General features: G+C 38.0%; 1 protein-coding gene across 2 annotated transcripts in view; it reads right to left on the bottom strand.

The window, feature by feature from the left end:
• Positions 1-13,331, bottom strand: part of LOC113054363 (E3 ubiquitin-protein ligase CBL-B) — a 56,058-nt gene that overhangs the window by 14,817 nt on the left and 27,910 nt on the right. For both annotated transcript variants that reach the window (XM_026219878.1, XM_026219877.1), the window contains exons 4-7: positions 13,075-13,221; positions 5,171-5,327; positions 3,158-3,279; positions 61-198 (exon numbers count right to left, since the gene is read on the bottom strand). In XM_026219878.1, coding sequence (XP_026075663.1) covers positions 61-198; positions 3,158-3,279; positions 5,171-5,327; positions 13,075-13,221 — 564 coding nt within the window. The remainder of the gene's footprint in view (positions 1-60; positions 199-3,157; positions 3,280-5,170; positions 5,328-13,074; positions 13,222-13,331) is intronic.

The following is a 13,331-nucleotide window of genomic DNA, read 5'->3' as shown; positions in this document are numbered from 1 at the left end:
CAGCCACTAGGCCAAAGCTCTGATGTTTATTGAATAGTTTAATCTGTCTGAGTTACTCACAAGCCTTCTCTGCATCCATCGATGAGTGCCTGGAACAGCGGCTTGTTATGTGGGATGGTCTGCAGGATGTTGCCGTCACTGGTGACATAGCCAATGGCCCACTGTCCTAACCGCGTACAACTCAGTCTGAAGATATAGCTGGAAGTAAGAGAGAGAAATCAACTGTAAAAAAAAAAAAAAAAAAACATACTGCATACCAAAACAGCTGACACACAATATAAGCACGAATGAGGTTATGTAAATAGAACACTTGGGTGCTTATCGTTTGCATGAAAGCAGCAGGCTTGGGTCGATTATATTAAAGAAAACATTTATTTGGCTAGTAAAAAAAAAAAAAGTTTTGATATCTTAACAGAAATTATAAAATAATCAAAGGCTAGGAAAAACAATGGCGAGAAAACAGCCATATGGATGACATTTACTTCAACATGCCGCTTTACTAAGAAATGTAAAAGGAAAAGGAAATGAAAAGCACATTTTTGGAGAGATTCAAAGACGTCTTTTGGTTATGCAACTGCTGAACAACAAATTCAGCCAGATTAAGAGACTAGCTGGTACCAGACTGAACCTTTCCATTCAATATCCCACAACATCAGGGTGGCACAGGCTGGCACTCAAGCCGGAAAAAGGGAGAAAAAATGTGTCTGGCGAAGTAAAGGTTGACATTTCTCAGCAGGAGGTGGAAAAGTTTATACATATGTCTTGCAGAATTTGATTTGCAATGATAAATGCTACTTCCTCATGTGGTGTCACAAACATCACAAATGTGCGAATGAGATGAATCAGACAAAGGTTAGCACTACCAGGCCAGAATAAGAACATCTGATGAGGTAAATGCAACACTTCGGCAAAAGAGACAATTTTCCATGCTTGAGCCACTTTTCCAGAAATCAGACCGCACACACTGATCCACCACAGGAGAAGGTCAAGGCCTGATGTACTATAAGGGATTGTTGCAGGATTTCTTGATTACATTAGAGTTATTTCTAATGCAGCTGCTGGGGATGAATGGAGCTCTCTGTGTTAAATGTGATTAATCCCATAATGCTCCACTGTGCTGCTTTCACACTGGACATGGAGCTTTTCATGCACAGGGGGAAAAAATCATACAGCCTCGACACTAACTCTCGTTAACACTCTTTCAGCTCAACTCTCTGCAAATTACTTCATCTCTCTGTCAGTCATTCTTTCTCCTCTCTCTTTTGTTTAATATGACAGCTGCTCCAGTGTACCATTGGCATAATATATCATTTGACACTTTTTATTTATAGGCTAGGCAAATGCAGTACCTACACCAACACTGAAAAAAGAATTGGCTTTTTACTTCTGAACATAGATAAACCAAACCGCTCTATCACAGGACAGATCATAATAAAATTTTGAAACAACGTCCATCCTAACAGAATGAATGGGGACAAAAGCTTTGAATAATAATAAAAAAAAAAAGATATTTACAAATAATTCTGAAGTCAAATGATTTTTTGTTGGGGAAAATTCGAATAATTTTCACTGAAATTTTCTCCTCCAGTGAGCTGTGTTAACCATTGACATATGCCAGTATATTTGTCAAGCGTAACAGATTTTTTAATTGTGTATACCGTGACATGTAAATAAGTGGGCGTGGTTAACTCACAAGCAGCACGAGTGAGACGGAGATGGTGCCATTTGTCAAAGAAAAATGGAGAAAGATGAACAGTTAGATCAGGAGGATCCGATCCACAAAATATAAATTTTCAAAAGGGTTGTTAATAACGTGATATTGTAGGAACAAATGTGTCAACAGTTAATGTGTCAACTTTATGCAGATTTCCAGAGTAACTATATAACTATCGTGAAGTGTATTGTTACAGTGATAAAAATTAGTCATAACAGAATTTTGGTCATACCGCCCACCCCTAACTGACATTACCAAACTCAAGAACAGAATCGGTTCAATTAATTTACAATGATTTTGAAAACTGGATCAAGCAATACTCATGAACATACCAAGACCAATGAAACAGAAATCAAGGTTTTCAGTGAATATTGACTTCAATATCTGCATGTTCATCACACAAACCTATCATATGACTTCAGAAAACTTCCAGATATCAGTTTTTGTTTCCTGGCATAATTCAGCTTCCCTCGGCTGGTTATTCTGCCCTGTGGAACGGGGCAGACAGGTTCTGGTAGGCGGAGAGCACAATATGGATGTCTAGAGAGAAGAAACTGGGAAACGATTGAACAAACCAAGTCACCAGCACCCTCAGATTCATCACACACAAACACACACACACACAGATCATAAAAAGCTCTGGGCTGCTGTGACCACTGAGACAGCGACTGTGTGTTTCCGCACTAATGAGCCCTTGCCTCTCGTGCCACACTGCCCTGATATAAACAGACATGAATATGACATCTGGCTTGTCAAAAGCTTGATTTTGCCAGGTGACGGTTACGGGTAGATGCTCAGCATGAAACACATATAGCGTCCTAGGGTGCAGCCATGACCTTCTCTCCACACACACACACACACAGCTGCTGCTCCTCTTCAACAGACTGGTATTTGCATACAGTTCTGCTCGACCACCCACCGTCCTCGACTTGCTTCTGTTTGTTCAGCCACATCTCTCCAACCCACATCAGCCCTTTAAAACGGCCCATCTCAAACAGTGGGAATCCTTTCCCATAAAGTTTTTTATTTTTATTTTATGGCCTCGCTATTATCTTGCTGTAGCATTAAACGACTGTAACCAGTGTGTAATCATGCCTGCCGTCTGGCTCTGGACCTCCGAGTCGTTTTGGTGCAGATGTGATGCTATTTCTCTAATCAGCTAATCCAAACAGACTGGATTTAACTACCCCTGTCTCCCTGCGGCACTGTCCCGCATCCTTAGCGTACTGGTACCGTACAATCTAGGTTCATTTCCAGGTTACACTGATCTTAGATGTCAGACCAGTGCCTGCGAAATGACAAACAAGAGTCGGAGAGGAGTAAACAGACAAAGAGCCTCCTGTAATAAGCTAACTGGAGAAAAACAGCTGGTTGGGCTGGCGCACGACGCAGCAGATGGTACGTCTATTACAGCCATCCAGTTACACACAGACTAGTCTGTACCTGCCAGGTTTGTTGATGTACTTCTGCAGACGTGCCTTTACTTCATCATAAGTCAGAAAGGCCATGTAGCCTGGGTGCGTGACAGCCAGGAAATTCCAGTTCCTCAGGATTGAGCCCCACGGCTACAGGAAAGAGAAAAGAATTAGAGAGAAAGGTAGTGGTTTTAGGATGCCTGTAATCTGGAGTGTGCCAGCATACAGTGCACTGCATTTTTACAACCTTTCAGACGAATAAATCAACAAAGCTGTGACACACCAACTAAACTAGGTACACAACTGATCTTTGAAGCTGGATTTACAACAATCCCACAAAAACTCCCAACACTTAAAAGTCACAGATAAAAATGCCTGATTGTTGCACACTTTTCATAGTAAACATATAACAAATATAAGATAAAAAAGGATTTGATATTATACAAATGCATTATATAATTATAATTACATTATTTTAGCAATATTTATTTTAAAGAACAGCACAGACATGTTTCAAATTAAACATTTAGCAAAAAAAAAGTGTTTTAAATTATAAAAATAATAAATGTGCTATTCAAAATGTCGACAAAAGCATTTGGAGACCTACATCATTAGTTAAAAATGAATGAATGTAAGAAAAAAAAAAAATATATATATATATATATATATATTAAACCATGTGCAATTTATTTTGATAAAACAAGTATTTGGAAACTTTCTGGTTGTCAGAGGTTCATCGAACATGATTATAGTTAATACACAATGGTAATGGGGAAGTGGCTTTTATCCATTAAAAATAAAAAAGGGAAGTTACTGTAGTTCTAAGAAAATGTTGACCATAATTTATTTACAGATGCTGTCTGATTTGAATTTCATTTTCTAATGAAGGGTTTGGTGATTCTAAGGACTCCCAAATATAATGACGATAATGAATATCATAAAACTAGCTTTTATACTCTCACTGCAATAAAGCCATATGATTGAGAAAAATTTACTTTTTATTAAGTTTATTTCCAAATATTTCTTAAGGTTAACACGCATTTATTCTGACAGCCCTACAAACCAATATGATCACAAATTTTCTGCAAACCTCCTAGTACCTTTTACTGGCTCATGGACTGCAATTTGAAAACCTCTGACTTAGTATAATACAATGACATTTAAGAGTAACTTAAAGAGCATAGACTTTTTTGTACATTTTTAAACATATCAGAATTAAGTGAAAAACAGCTTGGACTTGGATACTGTAGGGGAAAAAGGTTTATGCTGTTTTCCCCGTGCAAGCATAACCAATCCAGACTTAAGCAATTCCAAAAAATCTGCAGCAGAGCAACAGAGAGACAGAGTTTTGGATGAGTAGGGTGTAGTTTTGTAAGGTAGCGGGGGTCGAGTGTTGTGATTTAGCAGAGGAAAGTCACATGATAATTAGAAGCATGGCTAATTGCTCACTGATTGACTCAACAAATTCACAGTAATGAAATGATGTGGGTTATTCCAGCACATTTCTGGGAATTTTTTTATTTTTTGCACCAAGGACTCGAGTAGGTAGACAAAAAAGTAGGTGTTTTCTAGCCGATACGTAATAAGGTTTGTGCAAGCACAGGTTTGTAAGCATGTGTGTTGTGGTTAAGGATGAGGTGTGTTTTTCTAACTACGGGATTCCTCTGCGTAAAACAAACCTCCCACTCAACACTCATTCGCTGAGGTGATCCCCAGTGTTAGCGCTATTTTCCATCAGACGTGATGACTACAAAACATTGTGACGTTTTTGATGTTTTCAATTTAAATGTGGTTATCTGTGAGACATCTGTGTACAAGGTTTCTCCTCAGAATGAGTAGATCGACACATGCTGGAGTCAGAGAAAAACAGGGGTGATCCTGTATCGCTTTCGTTATTACGATTAGCTGTTTTTAGAAAGTAGCTGACATTTAAATGTTAGCTTGTAATAAGCCGATTTAAAACATGTTTGCATTGGTGAGAATTCGAGAGAGAAAAATAGTCTTAAGTGGAGCTGTGGGAGGTGAGGGGTTTAGGGGTTACCTGGAAAAGACGTGTAAAGATGTCGAACTCAAAGACGGAGATGTAGTCGTTGCAGGTGAGGTCGATGGTGGATTTCAGAGCCATGGCCTCCAACCCGGAGCTGATGGGGTGCACGTCGTGAAGGCACTGCCGGAACATTCTCCATGGCACTATTGTTCTGGAATCACACGAGCACAGACAAATGCACACTGGGATTAGACTTCTCGAAATACATCCAAAAGCTTTGGGCTGTAAACATGAACTGAATCCGCCATCAAATCCTTCAGTCACTCGCCTGTGAAATTGAATGTAGAAAATGTGTTTGCCAGGTCACTGCTACAGTATTTGTGATGTGGTTGCCAGGGTGTTCTGGATGGTTGTTAGTGTGTTGCTAATAGCTAATTTAGGGGAAGCATTAAAATAATCCGGTGAATGCACTTTAAGGGATAGTTCACCCAAAAATCATAATTATGTCATTAATAACTCACCCTCATGTCGTTCCAAACCCGTAAGACCTCCGTTTATCTTCGGAACACAGTTTAAGATATTTTAGATTTAGTCCGAGAGCTCTCAGTCCCTCCATTGAAACTGTGTGTACGGTATAGTGTCCATATCCAGAAAGGTAAGAAAAACATCATCAAAGTAGTCCATCTGACATCAGAGGGTCAGTTAGAATATTTTGTAGCATCGAAAATACATTTTGGTCCAAAAATAGCAAAAACTATGAACTTTATTCAGCATTGTCTTCTCTTCCGGGTCTGTTGTGAGAGAGAGTTCAAAACAAAGCAGTTTGTCATTGTTTGTTTGCTCGGCTCGGTGTTCGTCTTCAGTTCTCTCTTCACAGCAGTTCAGTCAGTGTACTGTTTGAGTACATGAATTACTCCGGGATATTTGTTTGTTTGAACTCAGAGGGAGTGTCAGACACATTAAACAAGTTAACAGCTGAAGTCATTTGTGGATTAATGCTTATTGGAGACGCAAACCATTTAAAATGATTCAGTTCCATTTGGTGAACTGGTTCAAAAAGATCCGGTTACATTGAATGATTTGTTCGCGAACTGGATATCACAAACTGCTTTGATTTGAACTCTCTCTCACACAGACACGGAAGAGAAGACAATGCTGAATAAAGTCGTAGTTTTTGCTATTTTTGAACCAAAAGGTATTTTCAATGCTTCAAAATATTCTAACTGACCCTCTGATGTCACATGGACTACTTTGATGATGTTTTTCTTACCTTTCTGGATATGGACACTATACCGTACACACAGCTTCAATGGAGGGACTGAGAGATCTCGGACTAAAGCTAAAATACCTTAAACTGTGTTCCGAAGATGAACGGAGGTCTTAAGGGTTTGGAACGACATGAGGTTGAGTTATAAATTACATAATTTTCATTTTTGGGTGAACAACCCTTTTATAGAATGAAGAACTGAATCATTATAATCAAATCGAACTGAATTTAATTATGAATCCATTAAAATTGAATCGTTCTAATTTTGCAAAAATTGTTCTTTAATCGAATAGAAAACATATGAATAGTGACTCGAATCAAAGCGCTGTCTACCCACAGATTCACAGCCCTAATTGCTATACAGTTGCTTGGGAGTTTTGAGTAGTTGTGAGCAGGTTGGTGTTCTTGGTAGCTATTAGCAGCTTGCTACGCAGTCTATTATTATTATTTCTTGCTATGCAGTTGTTAGGGTGATCCTAGAAGCGGTTTTGTTGGTATGTGGTTGCTAAGAATTTTGGGGTGGTTGTTAGCATGTTGCTATGCAGTTGTTTGGATATTATGAGTGGTTGTTATCTTGTTGCTTTGTTGTTCTGATATAATACGGAGTTAATAATAATACAAAAAAAAACACCTGTGAAAGTTTATCACATTTCTTTGGAAATGCATATTTCTGTGGTTTTTACAACCAGAGGTTGTGCAATGTTGTGGCATGTCAGAACACTAGTTCTTACTGTATACGTGCTTATGAAGATCTCTAAACTTTCTTCACATTCTGTAAAAAATGTTGTACATATTCCTCTGGTGGTCTGTGACAGCAACAAAATGGAGGTTTAGGTAAGAAGCAGAGCATGTGGAGAAAAGTGCCTCCCACGCTCTGCTTCGACTCTAAAGAACAGTTTCATAAACACTGACCGACACAAATTGACCAATAAACACTTTCAGACACAAACACACTCTTGGAAGGAGAAAAAAACAATATCAGAGCTTCTTAAAAGCCTGTTCTCTTTTCTTGGTTAGCACAGAAATCTTCACTTCAAGGTAACGTCACATTGTTCCTTCAGGTGAGACAACAAAAGAGACTTGTCACACTAATAACAGAGGATCTGCTGTTCATGCTACTTCATTCTGACAATCTGACAGTGTCAGCCACCCTGAGAAAGCATTACCAATCATTCCTGTGACTTCTGTTGGCTGCTGTTTCTCAGAAAGCTTTGGACCAAAACCAGACACATTCTGGTTTCGCAAGTAACCCGAGTCTTTCAGGAAGTAAAAACTGTTCCGGATTAAAACACAACAGTAATGACAGCGATACAAGATGAGGATCAGAGCCTGCTGATCAGGACAATAAAGACAAGAAGTGAGTCATCTGGATGTCAGAAACAATGGCATGGATGTTCCACACTGAAGCAGGTTAATGAAGAAACCTCAACTCTGCTGATTCCTATTAGAAAGGGCAGTGGCCTGCTGGTTAATTTTCAACACACGCGCACGTACGCACGCACACACGATAAATAAAGCAACAATAAATAAATGTATACCTTTACAAAAAAACTTCTTACTTTACACATGTATTTCTTTAATAAAAAAGAAAACAAATTATTAAATTATGCTTAAATATCACAGTTTCTACAAACATATTAAGATATAAAATATTAATAATAAGAAATGTTTCTTCAGTGCCAAATCAAATCGGAAGGATTTCTGATGGATCATGTGGCACTGAAGACTGGCGTAATGGCTGCTGAAAAACAAGCTGTGCATCACATTAGTAAATTACATTTCACAACAAAATAGAAACTGATAATATTTATAAATATTACAGTTTTTACTGTATTCTTGAACAAATATAATGCAGCCATGGTGGGCATAAAAGCCAGAAATCTTAATCAAATCTGACCAACACTTTAAAGGTGCTGTTCATTGTTTTCCATGTTCAGATTTACTAGGTCATTTGTAGGTTGATTTCTCTAACCTTTATCATCTCAAATTCAAACTCATTTCCATCATGTCATGAGTTCTGCGCATTATGCATCTTCAGCATGATTACACTGCAGTTCAGCATGGAATTGACCACTTTTTCCAGAGAAACTTTGTGTTCTGTATATGTATTCATCAGCAACCACAGCGAAACAGCGCAAAAGTGGTGATGCATCACCAGGAATAATGAAACTCAGTCTAGCCTCTGATAAACATCCAAATGATGCAGTAAAGAAAACAATGAATCAGTCTATTGAGTTTACCATACACCTCCAAGTCTGCAATATTGAGGGTTACAAGTCATTTTTCTACAAGTGATCCTTCTTTTCCTCCTTATATTTACAGATTGTAGCTGGACGGGTAAGCTGAGCTTGATTTTGTGATGACAAGATCTAGTTTAATTACATTTATTAGAATAGCTGACCTCTTAAATTAGAGAAGACTCAAGACTCATTCTCTCAATGGATGGCACAAAAAGGCATCTCATTAAGGACCCTGTCCATGCCAATTACAGCAGCAGGAAAGGTAGAGACATATGCATAATATCATCATGCTAATAAATAAAAGAACGAAGAAGTGAAGAGTCAGAGCGAGGCAGGTCACGAGGCAGGGGAATTATTTCCACATCTGTTAAAACGGGCTCCAAAAAGCCTCCACAAAGTCATGCTGTCCGTCAAGAGAAACAAATTGGGTAAAATACTAAACCTGAGTGCTTGCTCTGGGGCTATTTGGTCGTGTGATAATCCCCTGTGCTATCAGAAGAAAATCAGCAAGTGCATTACTTTAATTCACTAAACAGCTGCCGCCCGAGTAAGACAGAAAACAGCAGCTCAGCCAGTGACCTTCAGTGTTGCCACTGGAAACCGTGCTCCTATTGGCCACTGGCCACTTACAACATTTAAACGAGAGATTGAAATGGATTTGAGTCTCAGTGGACAAAAGGAGATTAATAAGGAAAATTAGCTTGAAAACAAATCTCTCCTCAACCCATCAGTCAGCAAAACTGATGGATATTAATATGAACTGATAATGAGGAAACAGTGAGCAAGACTTCCTGTTGCTACTGCAGAGGAGCATATAGATCGTATTTTCCCTTCATTATATCATCTGCACATCAAATACTGCATGCCTAATGCATCTGTGTCTGGGTGGGGTTAGTCTACACATCATAGTCTATGCTAGACCGTAGGACTGAGAGCTGAAACTGATCAGAAAACAGTGTTCAGATGAGAGAGGGGGAGGAGACTTCTTGTTTATTCCATTCTATGGTTACTCGAAGTAAAAGCATTATATTCCATTATCAAGAGACCCACAAAGAGAGAGAGAGAGAATTTATAAGGTCTGATATTATCTTTCTAGTCTCAGAGCAATCTGTCTTGCTACATTGATCACCGCAGTGACAACAGTCTTTTTTACATATAAAAACCGGTATAAAAAGTTCAAAAAAATCAAAAAAGACATCAAAAGAAATAAATGGCATGATGCTTTTTTGTCTTATCTAATAATGTATTCGAAACTACACTGAATATTCCATTCACAATGAATTCTATGATGAGCAGTTTTTTCTCTGTTATTTGAAAGTCAAAAATGCAGAATCATAATGAAGAAAAAAAACTCAGTAAAATAATAAAGTTCTTGAAAAGAAAAGATTGTCATAATATTTGATTATTATTTCTTACAAAGAAATGTACATTACTCTTTTTAAAGATTTTTAATGCTTTTGAAAGCAGTCTCTTATTCTCACCAAGGCTGCATTTATTTGATCAAAAATACAATTAAAAAAACACTAACATTGTGAAACTACTAAAAACAATTGTTTTCTATTTTACTATATTTTAAAGTTTAATTTATTCCTACACTGTCAGAAATAGGGGTACAGTAGAAGTCCATTTCTGTCCCCCAAGGTACAATCTACACTAACGTACCCCATAGGGCTCATTATTGGACAAAAGAGTCATGAGGGTCAAAAAGGTATACATATATGTTCCCAAGCATATGCCAAGGGTACAAAAGCTGTACCCTTGAGGGTACAGCCCCAGTGACAAGCCATTGTACCCCTACAATGTTACAATTGTATACTTTATTTTCTGAGAGTGTATAATGGCTAAACTGAAATTGCAGCAGCCAAAACTACTGTACTTCACTGCATGTTGATAAAAAAATAAAAAAAAACAGTCTTTAAAAAATGTTTTACTTTAATCTCAATACACAAAACAAACACAGACACGAGCGAGGGAAACAGAGATAGAACAGCTGAAGGAAGCCTGCTCTGCTTCTCGTATCAATGACTCATGCAAACTTCCTCTGTACAAAGCGGGAAGTAGACCTTTATAATAATCTATAATATATCAGAGCGGTAACTAGATACACACTAGAGACTGCGCCGGTCTTTTCCCATCTCTCAATCTCTGTTGCTCTTCCTCTCTGGGATAGCTGATCACACCTGCCCCATTATGAGGCCTTTCCGTTCCTAACACGCCTGTGTCAGTGCACACGTTCACACTTCCTTTAACTCTCCGATTTGTTGGATTATACAAGAGATAAAATATGCAGCAGCCACAGAGATTGCAAATGAATTAAACATGGCAATCTGCAAATGGACAACACCTTTTAAGGATCTAAAGAGATCTGCACACAGAAGGCCTGAGTCCTGTGCTTGGAATGGAAATCAGATTAATTCCTCATTATTACTTGATTTTGTTCTCGTATCAGAGGAAGCAATAAAAATAACCTCACAGTAAAATAATAATAATTTTTTTTTTAAAACTCATAAAAATCAAACTGAAAGTTACAGCAAAAGTGTTAACAGCAATACACAAGATATACAGCCACTGCACTAAAAATATCATGCTATTTTTGTAAAATGTCATCAAGATATTATTAGTGCCATTACATTATATTTACATTTTTGTCATTTAGCAGACACTTTTATGCAAAGCGACTTACAAATGAGGACAATGGAGGCAATTTAAAAAAAAAAATCACAGCTTCATCAGAATGGTACGAAACTTGGTGACTTTTATGTCATTTGGAATGTGGACACACACACAAAAAAATAAAACAAATAAAGAATAAGGCATAATTCGAGAAGGGCTAAGTGGTCTTAAAAAAATTTTCCCACTTGTGGTCTTTGGTCAGAAATGACCGACCATAGGAAATGAAAGGGAAATCGACAAAAACACAAAAATTCTCTACAGTCTACAAATGCACATGATGCAGAACAAAAGTACACAGCAATGACAGGGTGAAACTCTAAAACAGAGTGCAAACAGATTCACGCACACATGCACATACACACACTTATGAACTGTTATAACTGTAACTCTCTCTCTCTCTCTTTCTCTCTCTCTCTTTAAGAAACAAAAAATATATATTGTTAGTAAAGACAAAAAAAATTTAGAGTATTCGTCAAATTTAAAATAAAATAAAATTTAGAATATTCGTCAAATTTAAAATAAGCATCATTCACCTCGCGTACGCACACTGTCCGCACGGCCTTAAAAAAACTGCCTGCACGCGGATAACGAAAATTTCATAATGCAGACGGTGCGCAGAGATGCAATGATGATGTAAGTGTCATTGCATTATAAGGTTTGTGTTAGCCTATCCAGTTGAAGCCACTAGAAAAAAAAGGGGACCTCAATGTGGAGAAGATCTTGTTTACATCAAAACTGAAACAAGCATATTGCATATTTCGCACATTTTTCTAGAGGGAGACCATTGGACATGACCATATTCTAGATCCCTTAACCCAACCCAATACCTAAACATTACTACTCCAAAAATTACCTTACCTTCTATCAATTATCAACCCTCTATCCAAACTTACTGACTAGCATGAACTCTCACAACTTTATCTTTTTCTTTAGCTATATTTATATGCTGGCAGTAGGGCTGGGTAATTTGGCCAAAAAATCATAGTGCACTATATTTTTGCTGAAATGTGATATACAGTATGTATCTCAGTATTTTCTAAATTTTCTATTTGGATACTGTGATGCCGTCTCCCAGCATGAAAATACAAAAACGATAAAACCCATCATAAACGAGGCATTTCTTGCATCCAGTGGGGACATAATTACTGATAATAATGACTTATACTATCTTTTTACGTTTTGTATTGCGTATCGTGTTGCGTAAACATAAAACCATGTCTGCCTTTGTGATCATAGAAACGTCTTCTCAAAAATCACGTTTCAGTCATCAGTGGCAAATTCTTTAAATATGAAAAGGTACTAACAGGCTGCGAGTCAGAAGTGCCAGACTGTCCTTTCAAAGTTGGAACTGCCCTACTTTATAGAAACAGACACCGGTATTGTAGGCTACTCTCACAGGAAACATTCCTCGTCCTCTGTATAATGCGCTGCACACATCGGAATATTTGGGTTGAACTTTTCTGGAACAGTGTTGTAAATACAACTTAACCACCGAATTCTAATTGTGTCCTCTTTCGAATAAAAGTAATGCCTTCTTTCTTTGCGTGAACATTTGGAAGGCAGCAAAGAAAGCCATCACCGTGTCTGGTTTAGTGTGCAGATGTATGCTAAATCACAGGCATGGCTCAAGAGCAGTACTCGCTGCTAAATAGAAAACAGAAAAGCTATTTCTCCATGACAAAGAGCTTTAACTGATTGGAGCTATAATGAAAACAAGAAAAATCTGATCTGATTTGGCAGATAGATCTTGAAATGAGAAGAAAACCGTTCAAACTCACTTTTCGCCAAAAGACCTTCTCCAAAACTCGGCGGCGTCAGCCTTGGTAATGCGGAATGTGTCTCCTTGGAACTGTCCACCTGGAAAGATGGCTTTGATCTCGGCCAACATGTGACTGAAGATCAGCGAGAGCTTGGTGAGGTTCCGTCTGCAAGAGAACGAGATGAACAAAAGCGAGAGCACAGGGTCAGTACATTAAACAGACAGGAAATCAGCAGTCAGTGCAAGTGTACACACACAGAGACAAAAGTGAACTCT

Source organism: Carassius auratus, chromosome 35, assembly GCF_003368295.1.
Source record: "Carassius auratus strain Wakin chromosome 35, ASM336829v1, whole genome shotgun sequence".
Lineage (NCBI taxonomy): Eukaryota > Metazoa > Chordata > Actinopteri > Cypriniformes > Cyprinidae > Carassius > Carassius auratus.
Note: the sequence above shows the minus strand (reverse complement) of the source record. Positions and strands in the feature narration are given on the sequence as shown.